We start from the raw sequence: 22,064 nt of genomic DNA, 5'->3' as shown, positions 1-22,064 counted from the left end.
TACCCCTGCGGGCAATAGGACTTTTAGCATTTTAATAACGTCTGGATACGTATATTCTCCCATACGGAGCATGTCTTTTAATTCTCGGTGGAACCCTGCTGGATCTTTATCATGACAGGGAATTAACTTTTTCATCTCTAAGAGTTCCATCTTTGTGATCGGGGTGTAAACAAATACTCGTTGCATTTCACCACCCTCTGTCTTAATTGGATGTACTTCTCGTAACGGATTCTGTCTATCTATATAAAAGGGTTTACTTTCTGGGGGTGAGACATGAACAAAATGCGGGTTCAAAAACGTTCTGTATTTGTGGCGCTGTTCTAGAATGACACTAATTAAATCAGTACCTAAACCTCTCCATTTATACTGGAGTAACTCGTTCAGAACATCATGCAACGGACCTGGATCAGAATGTTGACCCTCATACAATGTTATGAGGTGCTGAATCATATACATACCCGCCAGTCGCTGTTCGGCTGGGGGCAATTTCAGAAACATTTGTGCCACTATTTCATCTGGAAAAGTGGTAGAATCAGTAATCCATCGGACTGCTGATCGGACTAGTTCTTGTTCATGCATAGTACTTAACTCGCTATAACCGATTCGTGATTTTAGAATGTGATCGGTAGCTTGAAATACTTGTTCCAGAGAACCTTGTTCTGGTGCTGGATGGTGAAAAACTGGATTGTGTTCTAGACGTAAATGGCGATCTGGAAATCTAGATTTTCCTACATACGCTATTCTGTCAGGATTCTCGTCCTCTTCTGTAGGAGAGTCACTCTCTTTCTCGCTTACCTGTACTGTCTTACGTTGATCATGTAACCTTATTATTTCCTTACGAATTTTCTTGTCCATACTCTCTATACTACTGATAGTCTTATGCTTACCCTCGGCTATATTATCACTCCACCTTGTCAGGACTTTCATTTCGGCTTGATCTTTAGTCGGATAATCTTGTTCTCGTATTAAACAATTAATCAGAAACTTTAATAGCATGAGCTGGACTTCAACTTTTCTTTGGCACATGACGTCACTAATACTTTCTGGATCATTCCCTGTACGGATGAAACGATATATTCTGTCTAGATCTTCTTTCATATCTGGTAGGGTGACTAGATACTCGGTCACCTTTCTTACGCGTAATGAATATAAAACCATATTATCCTCGCCTGGGACTGGATCATAGCCACATTCGGTAAGGGCTTTTCTTATTTCTGCAACAGACTGATATCTGGGCGTACGCTGTGACGCTTGTGCATGTAATTCGACTAACGTTAAACGCTTGTGTGGCGGCGGGGTTCCTGGAGGACCTCCCCCTGCGGCCCCTAAACTAGAATCGTCGACTGATACTCTTCGTGCTGGCAGAGTGACTGATGTAGCGGGAACTTGTATTGCGGGCTGAACCGGGGGTGCCGTAACAGGTGCCCCGGTGACTGGAGGAGCAGGAATTGCATTATTTACAGGAGCTGGCGGACCAGGATTTGCATATTCTGGGACTGTGTCGTCCAAATAGGACGAGAGAAAAATATCAGCTGCGGTCGGTTTATGACGTAGCTTGGTCGGAACTAATGGTGGCGGAAAGTTACTGGATGCCTCCGGGGTCGCTTTTGGCAAGCCCTCGGCAAGAAGAGGATACATACCCTTAATGAGGGCATGCCTCTGTCTGTCTGACTGTTCGGTTTTAACTCGTTCACCTATCTCGATTAATTCCTTTTCCTGGGCTCGTTCTAAGGATTCTCGACTTATTTCTGACTTTCTGATTTCTTTTTCGGTTCTTTTGTGAGATTCTTTGCGCCATAACTCGATGGCATCTTTCTGTGACTGTCTGGCTTTCTTTTTCCATAATGCCTCTTCTACTCTCATGATGCACTCGGCATCCCACGTACCTGATACGGGCCATCTATACTTTTCTTCTAACTCCTTGGTATACTCTACCCATAAATCTAGATATAATATGGCGCTTATGCCATGCTTCTGATACATAAAATGACCTGGACTGTCCCTAGGCGGGACAGGAACTGCTGCTTCTAGCAGACCTTTTCTGGTTCTTAACTGACGCAGTTTTGAAAAGAGCGGCATGACTGAACTATAATCTGGACACAATACAATACACAATAAACACGATAATTACTTCACACTCATACCACGACATTAAAATACATGAAGAACATTCAGAATAACAGTTCGAACAGAATACTACCTGGAATACGGAAAACAGAATACATGAATTTTCTCGAGAACAGAACTGACTAGAACAGGAACTAGATGCACTGCTGGAACAGTACGAAACTTACCGGTCTCATGAAGAGACACGTCAGGACCCGCATCCACCGAAGTGGACACTTCGTTTGGGATCCGTGTACCACCAAACCCCACTGACCAGAGTCAATTAGATTGACCCTGTCTAGATACTACCCCAGCAACGGTACTCACCGGGCAGCAAGAACGGAAGGCCTCGGACTGGACTGGACTGCTTCGACGCCGGACGGACGAACTTCGGACTTCTGTTACGGGTGGGTCTCCGGATACCTCGGACCTTGGACTCTCGGCTTGGGCTCTGGTCGGGACTCGCCGCGTTCCTCCACCGTCTCGTCTGGATGCTGGACCGCCTCCTCCGTCTCCTCCGTGGGCCTGAGGGATACTTGAAGCAGAAATATCTGCCGGTGCGCAGAAGAGTTCCGTCACGACTGCAGAGGGTCAGGGGGTCGGCGTGGCTTCACCGACGCGTGGGGAAAGGGCAAGTACCTGTTCGGGCGCCATTATGTGGTATATAAATAAATAATACCGGATCTAGGTTTGACTAGGCATAGCAATAACAGATAGCTCAATAAATAAGAGTCAAGATTCGAGGTAGTAGGAGTTTGCAGGTTTAATACAGCATAAAGGACAGGAACAGGACAACCTGCACAGGAATAGGATGGCAGCTGCCTGGGGAAAGGACTGGCGTAACATTTAATAACAATACACAAGCATATATAGTAAAACAGTTGCATTACAGTACATATGATAGGCGGAGCATGGGGCGTGGTCAATAGCAGTCGCGAAAGATAAGGGTGAAAGTAGGTGTAACAGGGCGTATACATAGACATGTGATGCAAACGTAACAGAATATGTCATGAATGGGGCGGAAACATGGAGGGGGCTACCTAAGGAGCCAGGACCTCTAACCTGGTGGTGCGCGCAAACTGGCAATGACGTGTTACTAGAAGAAGCTGGGGGCTATGAACTCTGTACTAGGAGCAGAGACTGAAGTCTGGAGAGTCAGGGCGACATGCACCTAAGCAGTATCTAGTATCTGATGTTTAGAGAACATGTTGATAGAATCCAAAAGTTATCAGGGTAAAGGCTAACAGACTCTAAGACTGGAGCATGCATTATTCTACATGTAGTGCGTGATGAAGAATATTAAATGATCATTAAATACAGTATTTCTCTTACATGGAGACGTAAGGGCTAGACAATGACGGAAACTATTGATGCGGTTCAGTAGCTTAGGAATGCAGAGAAGGAGGGCTGGACTGATAACTAGAATCATAACATACTCTTGGCAGACTCAGAGGCAGAGCCAGGCTGAACCGGGCACTGTGAGGCAGGAAGTAAGTGAAGGGTCAGGAACACAGGTGGGCGCTCCTCAGCGAGGCTCAGGAGACAGGAGCTGAATCTGGTGTCCAGGCCCTTTTGAGGCCTAGAAACGGGGACTTTACAATGAAATAACGCGCACACTGGGAAACGTGGCAACGTAGCTTTACATAGGCCTGATATTCGTAGTATTCACGAGAACTGGAAACTGGCATACTAGAGATGGACACAACTGTAATTGCGTCTTTAATCGAACATGGGGAATACATATGCATATTAATCATGCACACATAACATATGATGGAGGACGCGTAGGGACACAGAACATGGCAAAATTTACTTTTCCACAAGGCGGACATCTGGGCAAGTACCCGGGTGTCCTCAAAGGGGACTGCAGGGGATTCCCAAAGGGCCAGACAGGGCGCCCCCCAGAAGAAGGAGGGGGGAGATAAAAAGAGGGAGTTCTCAAAAGGTCCCCAAAACAGTTTCCAGGGAAAGGGAAGAGGATTCACCCCTAAGGCTAACCCGCCCCGAAACCCTCATCCTGGCCAAAGCCAGCAGCCAAGGGTTGTCCACTGCTTTGAGTGTGGTGGTGTTGGACATTATAAGGGAGATGTCAAGTGCCCAAAGAGACCACCCCCTCCCACTGGAGGAAAAGCCCCAGGAGTAGCTAGTGTAGTGCTCGGGGAGGAGTTGCCCTTAGATAAGGGGGTGAGTGGGCGGGTGTCACCTTAGTGTCCCTGGGAGATCGGGAGATGGTTCCTAAGATCCAGGTGCCCTCAAATACTGTAAAGTATGGGCAATGGGTCACCATCAATGGCCAAAGAGGGGAGGCTCTGAGAGACACCGGAGCCGGTATGACTATGGTAAGGAGTCAGCTGGTGTCTCCAGAGCAGGTGATTCCACATGTACTCCACCCCGCCGCGATGGCTGACGGCAGATTGGGCCACTACCCTGTGGCCGAGGTTCCCTTTGAGTGGGAAGGGGTTGCAGGTTCACTTCGAGTTGCCGTAAGCCCTGCCGTGCCAGTCGATTGTCTGTTGGGGAATGACATTGAGCACAATGCTTGGAGGGAGGTGGAATACCGGACTCATTCGGAGATGCTGGGTACACCTGACTGGGCCTGGGCAAGCACAAGGTCTGCGACTACCCGAAGAGGGAGTTCGCCAGGGCTGGAGCCTGGAACAATGGCCCAGCCCGCTGCCAAAAAGGGAAAGACCCGAAGACAGGAGAAGCCTGCTTCGGCTTCCACGCCCCATGAGACAGATCGGCCACCTGCGGTGGTGGGCCAGGAGTCCGTGGAGGGGGAAGTAGTCTCCCTGGAGGACTTACCTATCCCTGCTGAGTGGCATGTGGAAGGAGGGCCTACCAGGGAGGAGTTTTGTAAGGGCCAGAAGGAGTGCCCTACCCTTGAGGGACTGAGGCGACAGGCCGAAGCCCAGGCAGCAGGGAACGTTGCAGGGCACTACCATATTTACTGGGAGGACGGACTCCTCTACAGTGAACCCAAGGTACCTTTGCCCGGTTCATCACAGGCCTTGGTAGTCCCTCAACGTTACCGAGCCTTTCTTCTAGAATTGGCTCATGAGATTCCCTTGGCAGGACACTTAGGTCAGGACAAGACCTTTGCCCGGCTTGTCCCCCACTTTTACTGGCCTCAGATGAAAGTGGCATCCGACACATACTGTCAGACGTGTGTATCCTGTCAAGCCAGTGGGAAGACAGGGGTGAAACTGAAAGCTCCCCTGGAACCACTTCCTGTCGCTAGCACCCCCTTTGAAAGGGTGGGCATCGACATTGTGGGGCCATTGGATCCACCAACTACAGCTGGTCACAGGTTTATCCTGGTTCTGGTGGATCACACCACGCGGTACCCAGAGGCAATTCCTCTGAGGACTGTCACTGCACCTGTTGTGGCTAGGGCCCTGATGGGGATCTTTACCCGAGTGGGTTTCCCCAAGGAAGTTGTGTCCGACAGGGGGAACAACTTTATGTCAGCATATATGCGGGCAATGTGGAAGGAGTGTGGAGTGACCTACCAGTTCACCACTCCATACCACCCCCAGTCCAATGGACTGGTAGAAAGGTTCAACAAGACCTTGAAAGGCATGATAAGAAGTCTGCCTGAGAGCCTGCGGAGGAAATGGGACGTCCTCCTGCCCTGTTTGCTATTCTCTTACAGGGAAGTGCCGCAGAAGGGAGTGGGCTTCAGCCCCTTTGAGCTACTGTACGGGCACCCTGTGCGTGGACCTCTCAGCCTGGTGAAGGATGGATGGGAAAAGTCTCCCAGAAAGCCTCTCCAGGATGTGGTGAGCTACATGCTGGCCTTCCGGAGCCAAATGGCAAAGTTGTGGAAGCAAGCTTCTGACAACTTGGAAGCCAATCAAGCAGTAATGAAAGACTGGTATGACCACAACGCTCACCCGGAGGAGTTGGAGCCTGGACAGAAAGTGTGGGTGATGGAGCCTGGTGAGCTAAGTGCTCTCCAGGATCGCTGGACAGGCCCCTTTGAGGTATTGGAGAAGAAGGCTAAGCCCACCCACCTGGTGGATCTTAAGACCCCTCGACAGCCCCTACGGGTGCTGCATGCTAATCGCCTCAAACCCCACCATGAGAGGCCCGAGGTCATCTTGATGATGGTGACTGATGGAGGAGAGGAAGCGGAAAGCGAGCCTCTCCCTGGCCTTTTTTCGTCTCAGGAAAAGGATGGGTCGGTGGAGGGAGTGATTCTCTCCCCATCCCTAACTCCTGAACAGCGGGAGGGCTGCCGCCGGATATTGGAGCAGTACTCTTAGTTGTGCTCCCTTGTCCCGGGAAGGACCCACCTGTGTACCCATGCTGTGGACACAGGAGACAGCCCACCAGTGAAGTCAAAGACCTACCGGCTGTCAGACAAGGTGAAGGCCAGCATCCACGGTGAGGTTACCAAGATGCTGGAGCTAGGAGTCATTGAATCTTCCAGTAGCCCCTGGTCCAGTCCGGTGGTTTTAGTACCAAAAGCTGCCCCACCAGGCACCACTCCAGAACTGAGGTTCTGTGTGGATTACCGGGGACTGAACTCAGTGACCAAGACTGATGCTCATCCGATCCCTAGGGAGGGTGAATTGATTGACCGGCTGGGAGCTGCCCAATACCTGAGTACCTTTGACCTTACTTCAGAGTACTGGCAGATCTTCCTTACGGAAGGAGCAAAGGAAAGGTCAGCTTTCTCCACGCCTGAGGGACACTACCAGTTCTGTGTGATGCCCTTTGGGCTCAAGAACGCCCCTGCCACTTTTCAGCGGCTGGTGAACCAGGTCCTCTCTGGAATGGAGGCTTTCTCCGCTGCTTACCTGGATGACATTGCCGTCTTCAGCAGCAGATGGGAGGACCATTTGCGTCACTTGCAAGCTGTTCTCCAGGCCCTGAAACAGGCTGGCTTGACAATCAAGGCCAGTAAATGTCAGATTGGGCAGGGGTCGGTTGTGTACCTAGGCCACTTGGTGGGTAGGGGAACAGTGCAGCCCCTCCAGGCAAAGATTGAGGCAATCATGGCCTGGGAACCCCCCAAGACCCAGACTGAGGTCCGAGCTTTCCTGGGCCTCACAGGTTACTACTGTCGCTTTGTGAAGGGATATGGCACTATTGTAGCGCCCCTCACAGAGCTCACATCCAAGAAACAACCTCGACGGGTAGTCTGGACAGAGGCTTGTCAGCAAGCCTTTGGGAAATTGAAACAGGCAATGTGTGCAGCACCGGTCCTGAGGGCCCCAGACTTCTCCAAGGAGTTCATTGTCCAGACAGACGCATCAGAGCATGGCATTGGGGCAGTGTTATCGCAACTCAATGAAGAGGGTCTGGATCAGCCTGTAGTCTTCCTGTCCAGGAGACTGCTTCCCCTGGAACAGAAGTGGAGTGCGATTGAGCGGGAAGCTTTTGCGGTGGTATGGGCTCTGAAGAAGTTGCCGCCATACCTGTTCGGCTCGCACTTCCTGGTTCAGACTGACCATCGACCTCTTTGTTGGCTGATGCAAATGAAGGGGGAGAATCCCAAGCTGTTGAGATGGTCCATCTCCCTACAGGGAATGGACTTCCGGGTGGAACATCGGCCTGGAGTGGACCACGCCAATGCAGACGGTCTCTCTAGGTATTTCCGCCTTAGTGATGAGGACTCCCAAGGGGTTGGGTAGCTCTCCCCACTTTCAGCTGGGGGGGATGCGTGTTAGACCTGTCAGCCCTTTGGGTGGTCCCTCCTGTCAGTTATTTATTTTGTCCCCTTTTTGCCCCTCATAACATTTCTTTTTTTTTTATGTCCACTGGATTTTACAGGTGTTGACCTAGGGGTTAGGTGCTCTGTGCGCCCATAGTCTTTTTCTTGAGGCCTAGGCGCCTCCTTGACCAGATTTACCAGACCCACAAAATGGTGGTCAGTAACTGCCATTACGGTCACCTCAGGACAGGACCCATAGGTTAGAATAGGGACCTTCCAGAACCTTCTGGACCTTCTGAGGCCAGCCTATAAAAGGTCAGCTGCGGAGCAGCCATTTTGTCTTACAGAGAGAGTCAGCTGGAGTACAGGCTGTAGCATAAGGCGGGGGTAGGATATCCAGAGGGTTGACCTCCCACTGTAGGGTTGCTTCCTTACTGCTTCACCACCCTTCTCCCCTTGTAGCTACTGACTTGACCCTGCCACGTTGTGTTCCTGATGACCCTGGGCGCCTGACCCAACCAAAACCTAGAGAAAGGAATAGGAGTGGTCGAGGAAAACTGAACCGGTAGATAGTTCTGTCCATTGCCCAGTGGGAAAGCCTTAATAGAGACTCTGAGAGTGCTCGTCCAGAAAGAAGAAAGGACTGAAGCTGAGGAGCCGAGTTCTTTTGCCCTCCTCTTTGGTTCACTGCTTTGAACTGAGGCCCTATTTGCTCCACCCGGCATACTAATAACCCCCCCTCCCCATACCTGAGGTAAAGACTGCCAAGTTGAGAGTAGCGGTTCACACGGGAGTGGAGACTTGGTCCAAGTGACTGGGGCGGTACCAGCGGGAGGTGTGGCTGTGAGGTGGAAGCAGCCTAAATATTGCCTGGGCCGGCGAAAGGAGTGTTGTGACATTGTGAGGGAAAAGTGCCCTTTCAGGACCGCGCAGGCTCGGCGGAGTGGACGCTAGTCCTGGAGAGGGGCGGAGCGACGACAGGAGATCTGACGGAGTTGAGCGGGCTCAATCGTGGAGCCACTGATCCCCTGAGCTTGCCCAGTAATGCCGCTTTACCCCAAGAAAGGCGGAGGCAGCGCACGGTGAGGAAACGGGCGTGAGGTGATCGCCGAATCTCCTCAGTCTGCGTAGCCTTCCCCCGGCGCCAGCTCTGTGACAGGGTGGCTGGTTCTGGGGGCGAGGTTGAGCTGAGGGCAGACAAGATCCTGCAGGTACTGCTGGTTCCCCCCGGCGATCCGAGTCTTTGGCCACAGTGGCCCAACACTGGAAGTAAGGAGCGAGTTGGGGATATTCAAAGAGTGGGGATCTACTGATCGGGGGTCCCGAAGAGTGGTTTCTTCCCATTTTCTTTTCTAAATGGAGGAGTGAATAGTTAACCCAGGAAGCCCTTGAGACTTCTTCAAGTGCCCCTAAACCCCTAAGCTTATATGAAGGCTTTTATCGACTGTGTTGGTGTTTAACCCTTCTGTTACAGGGGTAAAGGAGAAAGCCTTCGATAAAGTCAGTTTGGTTAATAATTGTTGACCCTTTGTGCAGCAGGGGAAATATCCGTTAATATCTTCTCCAGGAAGTTCAGAGGTTGCTTGAACATTCATAGTGGACAGACTCTGTTCTTGAGAGCACTTTTATTTGTCCCAATTGTATACAGACTGAGAAGTAACTGAACATCTCGAAGTTGAGAAGAAGGTAGCAGCAATGTTTAATGTGTAATGTAACTGTATTGACAAATGATATAAAGGAGAAGGAGAACAAAATATTTTTATAAAGCAGAACTTATTTTCCTACAGATTTTGGTGTGGTGTCGTTTTTGTATGGGAGAATGCTGAGTTACTGAAGGGTGGATCGCAAGCTTAACACTTTTGCCTCTAGGATTTAACTGTCTACTGCTGGGCCAGGCTACCCTATGTGATCTGGTACCCCCCAGGTCCAACATAATTGGTGTCCAGCGGTGGGATAAGAACTGTGCTTGCGTCCACTCTTTAGTAACAAGGTGTATTCCATAGGCCTACACCTGGAGTTTTCTCCTGACGGACTTCCCAATTACTTCTTTTGCTTTTTCCAAATTGGCTCCTGGTGGGGGGTGGAGGTAGCTTCGAATTGCCCTTTGAACCAACTCTTCCCAAGTGGTTGTCCCTATATCTCTCATAAGCAAAATGGAATTTGCTCTGGAGGAACTGGAAACCTATTCTGCAGCCCAGCTTAGAGACTTTTGCCAGAAGATGGGAGTGTTTTTTAAGCGTGGTGCCAAGAAGGGGGAACTCCAGACCAGTTTGAGGGCTTGGGTGGCAGCACATAGAGAGGGAAAGGAGGAGGAAGAGGGGACGGACCGGGACACAGTCATAGGGGTAGAGGGATTGTTCCATCCTGAAATGGAAAACCTACTCCCAGGACCTAGGACCTTCTCAAGGGAGGGCAGCAGTGTCTCCGGAAGAACCTTAACCGAAGCTGAACTAGCTGACAGGAGGGAAAAGAGACAGCTGAAGTGGGAGTTAGCAAGGTTAGAAAAGGAGAGGGAGGAACAGAGGATGACGGAGTTGAGCGGGCTCAATCGTGGAGCCACTGATCCCCTGAGCTTGCCCAGTAATGCCGCTTTACCCCAAGAAAGGCGGAGGCAGCGCACGGTGAGGAAACGGGCGTGAGGTGATCGCCGAATCTCCTCAGTCTGCGTAGCCTTCCCCCGGCGCCAGCTCTGTGACAGGGTGGCTGGTTCTGGGGGCGAGGTTGAGCTGAGGGCAGACAAGATCCTGCAGGTACTGCTGGTTCCCCCCGGCGATCCGAGTCTTTGGCCACAGTGGCCCAACACTGGAAGTAAGGAGCGAGTTGGGGATATTCAAAGAGTGGGGATCTACTGATCGGGGGTCCCGAAGAGTGGTTTCTTCCCATTTTCTTTTCTAAATGGAGGAGTGAATAGTTAACCCAGGAAGCCCTTGAGACTTCTTCAAGTGCCCCTAAACCCCTAAGCTTATATGAAGGCTTTTATCGACTGTGTTGGTGTTTAACCCTTCTGTTACAGGGGTAAAGGAGAAAGCCTTCGATAAAGTCAGTTTGGTTAATAATTGTTGACCCTTTGTGCAGCAGGGGAAATATCCGTTAATATCTTCTCTAGGAAGTTCAGAGGTTGCTTGAACATTCATAGTGGACAGACTCTGTTCTTGAGAGCACTTTTATTTGTCCCAATTGTATACAGACTGAGAAGTAACTGAACATCTCCAAAGTAGAGAAGAATGTAGCAGCAATGTTTAATGTGTAATGTAACTGTATTGACAAATGATATAAAGGAGAAGGAGAACAAAATATTTTTATAAACCAGAACGTATTTTCCTACAGATTTTGGTGTGGTGTCGTTTTTGTATGGGAGAATTCTGAGTTACTGAAGGGTGGAACGCAAGCTTAACACTTTTGCCTCTAGGATTTGACGGTCTACTGCTGGGCCAGGCTACCCTATGTGATCTGGTACCCCCCAGGTCCAACAACTCGCCATCCTGTTCAGGAAGGAAGTGTCATCTCCTTCCTAGTCCGGTCTTTGTTTCTGACTTCTGAGAGTGTTCACACTCCCTGGCAGGAGATCGGATTCATGTCTTGGTGGCAGGAAGCGCGGGTTACCAGGCAGAGCACCTGAATGGCTGGGGCAGCCTCTAAGGTAACCGCCTGGGTGCATGCCACATTAACCTTGACACAGGTATCGTGTCAGGGGTGAGGAGGTACTTTGTTTGATACCAATCATGACCCTATTCAGCGGTACCATAATGAAGCTGTCAATCTCGAGTGTGCCCGGATGCCAGCCCATGTTATCCTATGGACCGCTGAAAACCTATAATAGTGCTTTTTAGAGAGGCTGCTACAGGGACATATAAACTTGCTTTTTGATGTCCCCAACTTTCATATACTGCACCCTGCCTCCTGGGCTTAAGGAGGCCTAGCTAGGGGTGACTGACATATTGAAGAGAGTGCTTTGACCTTGCCACTCATGCTGATGACAAAGTTGATCGGAACAGTTTGCACTGTTTCTGCACTCTGCAATGGCACGCTGCTGCCACCTGTTTACTACTGCCCCTTAAGGTGGCACAACTAATGCTTCAGGCTTTGGGTACCACTTTACTACAGACTTAAAAGAGGGTTAAAGTCCATGCCAATTGGGAGTAACAATTTGCTACATCGTGTTTCAGGGAGAAAGCACTGGCACTGGGGTCTGGGAAGCAGACTTCAAACCACTTTCAAAGTCATAACCATCAGCACAGGGGCAAAAGGTGTGGTGTGACCATACACAAAGGGTTCTTTCCTATACCTGTGAAGCACAGCACCTTACCTTGGATGATACTACACAGCCAGGAGTCATTTCGGCAGATGCTCCACATTGCAACTTATCAGACTATACACAGAGACAGTTTTAGCAGTAACTTTCATGCATTTCATCATAGGCGGTTTACTAGCATAATTGCTTGCTTATTGGTGTGAATTGACAAATATTTGTTTTGCACTGTTTCTATAGCTAACAACATCCAAAAATAAACACTGTTTTTATACTATTATCAAAATATCTGACATCTTTATTTATATTATCGATGTTAGTGAAAGATCATGCAGTTCTGTTCAAATTCATCAGGTGAGAGCTATGTATACAATTCCTGGCTGAAATCTTTAATGTGCATATAGCAAGTTTATAGCAAGTTTATCAATTTGTGTGCAAGTCACATTAATGTGTGTTTTTATTTACTCTAATTATATGCATGATCGATACGTAGCTGGTCCTTTCTGCTACGATTTTCTGGCATTTGGTCTGTATACCTAACGGAACAGATTTTCAAAGTACAATTTTGCCAACCGCTTAAGTCCAGAAACAGAAGCTTCAGTTTTCTACCTAATAGGGCAGTACTCCATTTGGCTTCGATGAGATATGCGAGACCTTTTCTAGGCACTGTTGCCCAGAGGGCTTGGGGGTGAAATACAAACACTCTCTTTGTGCGTACCTGCTGCCTGTTTGCTGGTGGAACAGCTTCCTTCTTGTGGACCCAGGCTACTTCTCGCCGGACCCGCTCCGCGGGTCCCGCTTCGTGTCTGGGAGCAGAGGAGCTTCGGGAGTGCGTGCAGACGCCAAGGGTGCCGGTAAGCCTTGCAGGGCTGCGAGCAGCGTGGTCAGGGACTCCATATCCCAGGAGTCCCTGATAGCCCGCCTGCAATCACCTGGGCCGCTCTCCCTGCAAGCCCCGCCCCTTCACCTACGGAGCTAAAAGCCACCGCTCCCACTACCTCTTTGGGACTCTCTTTGTGCGTACCTGCTGCCTGTTTGCTGGTGGAACAGCTTCCTTCTTGTGGACCCAGGCTACTTCTCGCCGGACCCGCTCCGCGGGTCCCGCTTCGTGTCTGGGAGCAGAGGAGCTTCGGGAGTGCGTGCAGACGCCAAGGGTGCCGGTAAGCCTTGCAGGGCTGCGAGCAGTGTGGTCAGGGACTCCATATCCCAGGAGTCCCTGATAGCCCGCCTGCAATCACCTGGGCCGCTCTCCCTGCAAGCCCCGCCCCTTCACCTACGGAGCTAAAAGCCACCGCTCCCACTACCTCTTTGGGACTCTCTTTGTGCGTACCTGCTGCCTGTTTGCTGGTGGAACAGCTTCCTTCTTGTGGACCCAGGCTACTTCTCGCCGGACCCGCTCCGCGGGTCCCGCTTCGTGTCTGGGAGCAGAGGAGCTTCGGGAGTGCGTGCAGACGCCAAGGGTGCCGGTAAGCCTTGCAGGGCTGCGAGCAGCGTGGTCAGGGACTCCATATCCCAGGAGTCCCTGATAGCCCGCCTGCAATCACCTGGGCCGCTCTCCCTGCAAGCCCCGCCCCTTCACCTACGGAGCTAAAAGCCACCGCTCCCACTACCTCTTTGGGACTCTTTGTGCGTACCTGCTGCCTGTTTGCTGGTGGAACAGCTTCCTTCTTGTGGACCCAGGCTACTTCTCGCCGGACCCGCTCCGCGGGTCCCGCTTCGTGTCTGGGAGCAGAGGAGCTTCGGGAGTGCGTGCAGACGCCAAGGGTGCCGGTAAGCCTTGCAGGGCTGCGAGCAGTGTGGTCAGGGACTCCATATCCCAGGAGTCCCTGATAGCCCGCCTGCAATCACCTGGGCCGCTCTCCCTGCAAGCCCCGCCCCTTCACCAATCACACCATCTATATACAAACGCTTGCTCCACCGCTACGCGGGAGCGCGCCGGGAGAAGCCCGGGACAAGGGCGGGACCGTCTGTGGCCGTCCGGGGCCGGAGGAGGCCGGGCTGGGCCACATCCCTTGGCCCCTTAAAGCCGACATCCAGCCACCAGGACTATGGCTTCAGGAACCCGTTCTTGCAAGACAAAGAAATCTGCTGGAGACGTTGTTTTAGGCACTATGGACCAGTTCATAACCCGTGCTGTCTCCATAGTTGAGAAGGAGATAATCTTGGCTGAGCGAAGGTTGTCCCGGGACTCCTTTAGCACGTCTAATAAGCGCTCTTCTTTGGGCGCCATTGCCCTAGCTGATAGCCCTGGTTATATCCCACCAACTCCTTTAGTAATAGTTGATTCCCCCACCATTGACGAGAGAGTGAGTCGGATTAGGGCTAGCCTTGAAAGGGTAACCACCACAGCTCCAAGTATTGTGCTCGACCCGACACACTCCACTTCCTCTCTTTTCAGTATTCCATCACCAGAGAGGCAGATTTCAGATGGTACTCCCAATACCCCTGATGATTCGAGCCCCCATGTGCTTGTAAATATAGCTGTGAATTCCCCATCCACTGCAGGTCACTCTGATATTAACACTCCTAGAGTGGTAGTCCCTGAAACTGTACCTGTAGGGAATCTAATCCTAGGCTCCGTCCCTCAAAAGAAGAGAAAGCGTCCCATTAGTCCCCGTAGGGGAGGCTCTCTAAAACCTCACAGTAAGGTTAGTAGGAACATCATACCAAAAGGGGGTATTACCCCGAATCAGGTTCCCCACTCAAAACCCCAAGCGTCCCACATTGGAGACGCTGCTGTCGAGGGCACTCCTGGGCAATTGGCCCCTATAGATGCTAGCATTTTCCCCCAAGTCGAGAGCATTATTAAGTCTGTGGTGATGCCACTTGTAGATAAGATCGATGGCCTCACACGCAAACTAGCCTCGCTTGAGCAGTCAATGCTGGACAACTTTTATGCTGTGAAATCGTTAGTTAAATTTCACGCTAAAACCCAGGCTGAAGAGAATGGTGGGCTAAGGAGTGGTCCTGCCCCAACAGTTCCGTTTATCCCGACAGCCCTCCCTGATCCCTCACCTAGTTTAAAAACGCCTGCCTTGGCTAAGGCTCCCAAACCTATCACTGGAACCATACCCCTCTCATCGACCCCAACCCCTGAGTCTAGTTTGGCACGCCCAATGAATAAATCTAGCACCCATGTACCAAAGGCACCCAAGGTCAAATTTGCTGCAAATCCCAAGCCTACCACTTCCAAAACTAAGGCAACTGGAGATACAGTGACTGTAAGCAATGGCGCGGCAATCATAATCGCATCCCCTCCTACTTCTGCTTCGCATGTAACGCCCAAACCCCTAGTAAAAACCACAACAAAATTCCTAGCCAAAGACAGGATAAAACGGCGTATGCCAAATGCTAGTCTTCCGCCTGGCTGTAAGCCCTATGTGGTTATCTTAACAGGGGTACCCGAGCTTGAAGAGGGCTCTCGTGAGTCCTATTCTGAACTCAAACACAAGACGCTCTCTTGGCTAAAAGCTAATAGACCCCTCCCAGGGCACATTGATGGCAGAGTAGCTTTTGTCCGACGGGTGGGTTGGATCGGTAACAGACGCAAGGCTATTACCGGGGATTGTGTGTTGATTAATTTTAATGATCCCAGAGCTGCTGGCATGATTTGTAGCCAACAGTCGCAGCACAACTTTTGCGACATACAAACTAGGGATTTGGGGTACTTTTATCACCCCCCCCCCTTAATGGGGCTCAATAATAATAACAATAATAACAAAAATAATTTTTTCCAAGATGGGGGTAGAGGTGTATGGTTCCCTCATTACCCAACCTTGGATCCTAGAGCAAGTGTATGGACCCCTTCCCAACCAACCACTCCACAGGGTTGGGGCTGGTGACTTAACACCTTAGAGGTAATAAATGTCTCCCCCCAAAGGGCTAACACAACTTCTCTGGTAGGGGAGGTTGCGCTGACCAATATTGTTGTGCCCCATCCCTCGCCTATCCCAATCTTACCCATTCCTTCAGGTGATGGGACAGATAATCTTGAACTAGTGGCTGGACCTCAAATTTCGGGTCCTCAGGGTGGGAATAGCGGTTATAATGAGCCCCAGCATCATGCCCCTTTGAAAATCATTAGTTGGAATGTGGCAGGCTTAAGCAGTAAGCTAGATGTCCCAGACTGGGTGGCGCTCATTGAACCCCACTCAGTTTGCGCATTTCAAGAGACATGGTGCGTAGAACCAAGGCACCGAGTAGGAAATGCCACCTTTTTTGTCCCGGCGGAAATTCCAGCTTCGGGAAGAGGTCGCCCCTTCGGAGGTCTCTTGGTTTGGATAGACATTACTTTGGGATGGAGGGTACACCATCACCCCCAAAAAACTCCAGATTTGATGCACCTCACTGTAACTTGCCCGAGGAGAGCAGAAAAACTGGAGATTATCAATATTTATACACGAGGGGCCTCCGGGAGAGCTTTGTCACCAACGCTCTTGGACCTGGAGGCAGCCCTGGGTGAGTGCTGTAGCGATTCCCTAATTTTGGTCATGGGGGACTTCAATTGTACATTTGAGCCTTTGTTACCCGATGAATCCTTGGATCTAAATGATGAAGATTCTAGGAGAGGTGTCCCGTCACTTGACTTGCCCATCATAAATAGCTGGACTCCCAGAATCATCCAACTAAATTCCCTCACTTTAGAGCATGGCCTAAGGGCAGCCAATGGGAGGACACCATCAGACCTAGTGGGGGCTCATACATATAACAGGGTCGGTCATTCTTCCCGGATCGATTATATCCTTCTAAATTTTTCTTTGTGGGCTCATATGAAGGATATGGTAGTTCTTCCCTCCCTGGACAGTGATCATAACGCCCTTTCTTTGACCTTATCAATCTGGTGGAAAGAGAACTTCCCTGGAAGTGGAAACCATGATGCTTTTGCAACAGGGCCACTGGGAGGAGTGGTCCCAACAAACTGCTTAAGACGCTTGAAATGGGACAAAGTGGCAATAGATGAGGAGAAAATGGCATGTATCAGAACTGTTACTTCCACAGCCAGTGCCATTTTAAAAAGTCAGCCTATTTGCCCTAATCAGATTACAGCATTGTTCTGTGAGGTCGCACTCTCAATTGGGGACCTTTTTAAGGCCAAAGTAAAAAATGGGAACCCTAATCGTAATAACCAAAAAGGCAAGTCAGGATGGTACACGAAGGAGTGTCGTGCCAAGAAGAGAGCCCTGATATTGGCGGTGAAAAGTGGAAATGCTATCCTAATATCCACTGAACGGAAGGGCTATAAATCGGAGCTTAAAACAGCAAAGAGAGACTGGGAAGACAAGTTCTGGCAGGATCTCCGAACTGCCAGTGGCGGAAAAAACGCAAAAGCTTTCTGGGACTTAGTTCACAAGAAGAACAGACCCCTTGATACAGTTATCACCTGTAATATAACCGAGGACTTATGGTTTACACATTTTTCGAAATTGTATATGGCAACCGCAGTTGAAGCGTTGGATTTCGTTTTACCTCAGCCCCTCAGAGTGATGGAAAGATTCGAGGAAAGTCTGTTCACTAAGATAGAAGCGGAAAGTGCAATAAAATCTCTGGTTCCACGCAAGGCGGCTGGCCCCGATGGTCTTCCGGGTGACTTGCTCCGAGCGGATATAGATGATTGGAGCACACTGATCTCCTCGGTTTTGAATGCTGCTTTGGAAAGCGCACCTCTGCCTGCCTCTTGGATGGCCGCTGAAGTGGTTCCCCTTCACAAAAAAGGTTCGAGAGATGACCCAGGGAACTACAGGCCAATCAGCCTGATCGACTGCTCACAAAAAGTCGCAGGCAAGGTTCTTTTAACAAGAATACAACAATGGGCAGATGAGAACAGGATCCTCTCGGATTTTCAGGCAGGGTTCCGTGCTGGCACTGGAACAATTGAACAATCACTAAGGCTTCTTATGATTCACTGGAAGGTCGTCACAATTGGGAAGGGTACATTATACTTGGCCTTCATCGACCTCCGGACGGCCTTCGATTTGGTCCCCAGAAATAATCTATGGAAGGTTCTTAATGATCTTGGCCTGCCACCTTACCTGCTCCACCTGGTCATGAAGTTTCATGAAAACAACTACGCCCAAATTCGCTGGGGTCCCAATGGCCAAAAAACCCGAAGAATAGATGTGAACAGAGGAGTGCGGCAAGGGTGTGTCCTTGCCCCAACACTCTTTTCGCTCTATGTTAATGGGGTGGTGGACCACTTGTTAAGGATTCCAGCAGATGCCCCTCGTCTGGCAGGTCGCTTTATTCCCACCCTGCTTTTTGCGGACGATACTTTGCTCTTGTCAAAATCGCCAATGGGCCTACAACAGCTTCTCTCAGGCTTTGACGATTTTTGTAAACAAAGAGGACTCTGTATAAATACAGACAAAACAAAGTACCTTATTTTGAACCCTCCGCAAAAACTGGGCCCTCCGCCAACATTGGGCTCTGTGGCATTGGACAGGACAAAAACCTTCGATTATCTGGGCATCAGGTTGGTGGATTCCATGAAATGGGACCAGCATCTGCTTAAAATGTTGTTAAACCTAAAAAGAATAACCGGGACCCTGCTAAAAGAGCAGAGAGCAGCCTCAACTAAACCCATAGCTGCAGTATTGGACATCTACGCGGCCAGAGGAGTAAGTGCTGCCTTGTATGGGGCGGAATTATGGGGAATGTCGAACTTGAAAGACCTTACTCGAGCTGAGAATTCCTTCTTGAGAAGCCTGATGTCCCTTGGCCCGTCTGTCCCCATCTTGCCTCTGCAATTGGACATGGGCTGTCGGGCCATAGAAGACCTAGCGAAGTTACGCCCTTTGCTTCTGTGGGCTCGCATCTGGAGAGTTCCTGAACTCTCAAGTTATGCGGATGGTCTACGGGAGATACTAAGATCGACAGGGTGGGCGAAAATAAAGTGGCTAACGGACATTAAAGCCTTACTTACCAATTTGGGGCTGGAAGAAGCATGGCATCAACAGTCAGCCCCTCCCAAATCCACAATTAAACAACTTTATTGGAATTGGGTAACAAACAGAAGGAATTCCTCCACCTCGATATGCAAGTCGACTAGAAACTTCATGGAGTCCAAAGATACCCCCTATAGAGAACTGTATCTGGACACCATCTCAGCCCCTTGGGAAAGGTCCTTGTATTTTAAATTTAGAACTGGTCTTCTCCCTGTAATGGAATTTACTTGTCATTGGAAAATCCCATACCAGACTGCTCCGTGGTGTCCCTTCTGCCCACAGCGCAGAGAATCTGTCCCCCACTTTTTATTTGAGTGTCCTGCATACATAGTTCCACGGTCAAAATGGCTTAAGCCTATGTGTCGTACTCTGGGCACTAGGCATTGCAACGTGGCCTTAAGGATTCTCTATTCGGACACCCGTACTTTTTACGCATGTGCCACCTCGAAGTACCTTGGGTGGGCATGGCGAATCCGGTCAAAAAGACTTAGGCAAATTGTTTAATTACACTTTTTACCATGGTCTGTTTTAAACTAAATGCTTATTTTAAAACCTACAGAACCATTTTCTGATAGCAGAAAGTTACGGTTTATTTTAAATGTACTGAAAAGTATTTTTTCTTACTGTATGTATGCTTTTTAAGATATTGTTATATGTCGAAATAAAGCCTTTTTTGACTTTGACTTTGAAATACAAACATACAGGCTGAAAGTTCAGGGTCACCACATTCTATCAATTATTTCAAAAGTGTTATGGGGGATTGGGGAGCAAGCTGGCTTTAGATGTTTTCTCTCTCACAAAAACTACTGCTTTGATATGAAAAACCTTTGTGTACAAATACTATGTCTACAAACTCAAAATAGGTCCAGTAATGAGGGGCTGTTCCACTTACTGAAGATGGCTAAAACACTAGCTTTGTTTCACTATTGACATGATATGAGGTATCATAAATGGTACATATTTAGATAATTCAACTAGGCTCCTTTGGAGGTAAGTGGAATGGCTTGGAAGCCAGCATCTTTGGACGTTGTAGTTCAGGAAGGTGTGGATTGTCCTGCACATGGTAGACAAGGTTTTGGGGACTACTGGAATCCTACAGAGGTACCCGTCTCACTGAGGGACTTTGACTGCCATTTTTCCATACTTTTCCATTATGTTCTAGTGGTTCTGAAAATGGCATACCTAACAGGCAATCTACATCTGTAGATAAAAAGCAACGATTTACAGCAATTCCAAACTCCGTCCTAGCTCTATGCCACTAGATTTCAAAAGAGACTTAGTGTTAAGGAGAACATTAAAATGTACTTCCATGCCTAGCACACCATTACAAATAGGCCTATAGAGTGTTGATCCCACCCATAAACCACAGTGCTTTTTTTAAATGTTCTAAAAAACAAACTTTATGGGCATAAATATGCCAGGTATGAAAGACTTACATGATGTCCAGTACAGAATCATTGCGGATAACTTTGTGAGCAACATCAGCCAATAAAAAGAGACCTCCATCTGTCCTTCGAATGCTGGCGGCATAACCTGGCCACACCTGTAACCTAAAAGACACACAGCATAGTGTGCTCTCAGTCAGATTTACAAAAGAATCAAGTTAAGACATTAATTGAAAGAAATTGTGCTACAAAGAAAGTTACTTAAAGTAGCACCATTTCTCTAGCAAAAGTATCTTCATTGTATTCATAAACGTTACAGTATCTCAGAGGATGTGCAGAATCCCCGATTACTCTACAGTAGCGTGGGATGAGGGAATATTTCTTCAGTAGAAAATAATATGTACAGGTAAAGGCACATCCTTATTCCATTCTTTATACATTAGGAAAATGACAAAATATTTTTAAAAAATCGAAATGGCACATGAAATTGCCTTACTGCTTCATGATTACAGCACACACAGTGGCTCAGCCAGCAGGTGAAAAACAAAACTGTGATAGAATAAAGATTTATTTTTCAGCTTCTGGTTCTGAACCAGTGGGGTGATGCTTCTCCGTTATTGTGGAGGAGCCCCCTGAGCATGGTTGAACTGTTGTACGAGTTACTTACCTTCGGTAATGATGTATCTGGTAGAGGCGATTTTAGCCGCAGATTCCTTAATGTAGAATTATCCCCAGGCGTGAGACTGGATCCGGAAATTATTTGCCCAGCATCCCTGCGCGCCGGGGGGACGGCATCACGAGACTCTACCAGGCGTCGTCCCGTACGGGACGTCAGCGAGGTCACATAAGCCCCACCCCGTCGCGCCTACATCAGTTTTCTCCGGAGAAGTTTTCTGTGCCACAACACAGAGCCATCAGACAAAACTTGGGGAGTCTGGGAACAGTGTGCGAAAGAGCAGAAAAGGAAATGGTGACGAACAACACCAACAAGCATTTGCAATGCAATAGGTCTCGCATTTGCAAGAGTTTAAGCTATTAGCATTGTAAATGACAATGCCTTTTCTTTATCTATTTTGCTAATTAACTCATAGATAAAAGCCATTGTTGTTTACAATGCCAATAGCTCAAACTCTTGTAAATGCAAGACTTATTGCATTGCTAAGAAGCGACCGCCATTGTTCCGGGCTGCTTGGAAAGTGATTGCAGGAAAGCATTTTGTAGCTGCAGTAGGAGAAACTTATTAACAGACACCACAGACCGGTTTTGGGCCTATCTGGGCCTCTTTTGCCACATGCACCATGAGTCAAATTATACCACGAGCAACACGCTTACCTAGCTAGGCTGTCTCTCGCCCAAGAAACTAAGTATAAGAGTGTGTGCACAGTGTGTGCGAGATGGGGATTGCCATGCGACAGCAATGTCAGCGAGAAACTATTTTGTAATCCTGAGCGTTTTACCCACAGAATCTACTGCATTGTGGGAGTTATAGTCTTGTTGATGTCATATTCATCAACTAGATTAACACTTGCAAATATTGATTTGTAAACCGAAACCGCAGGACTGGAAACCCGGTGTTGTTCCCAATCACACGGCGCCATAAGGTAATTTTTTAACTAATTCCGAAATGCTGACTCTCACTGCCACAGGACATCATATTTAAGTTGCGTGTTTATTTATGGCTTTCGCTCAAGTCTGTAGTTGGAGATTGAGGCTGGTTGTTG

General features: G+C 49.0%; 1 protein-coding gene across 2 annotated transcripts in view; it reads right to left on the bottom strand.

The window, feature by feature from the left end:
- The window catches only part of PIWIL2 (piwi like RNA-mediated gene silencing 2), a 1,947,029-nt gene that overhangs the window by 1,126,037 nt on the left and 798,928 nt on the right, over positions 1-22,064 (bottom strand). For both annotated transcript variants that reach the window (XM_078666379.1, XM_078666380.1), the window contains one exon: positions 20,395-20,508. In XM_078666379.1, coding sequence (XP_078522505.1) covers positions 20,395-20,508 — 114 coding nt within the window. The remainder of the gene's footprint in view (positions 1-20,394; positions 20,509-22,064) is intronic.

The sequence above is a fragment of the Lissotriton helveticus genome, chromosome 11 (assembly GCF_964261635.1).
Source record: "Lissotriton helveticus chromosome 11, aLisHel1.1, whole genome shotgun sequence".
Classification (NCBI taxonomy): Eukaryota; Metazoa; Chordata; class Amphibia; order Caudata; family Salamandridae; genus Lissotriton; species Lissotriton helveticus.
This window is presented reverse-complemented; position numbering and strand designations above follow the sequence as displayed.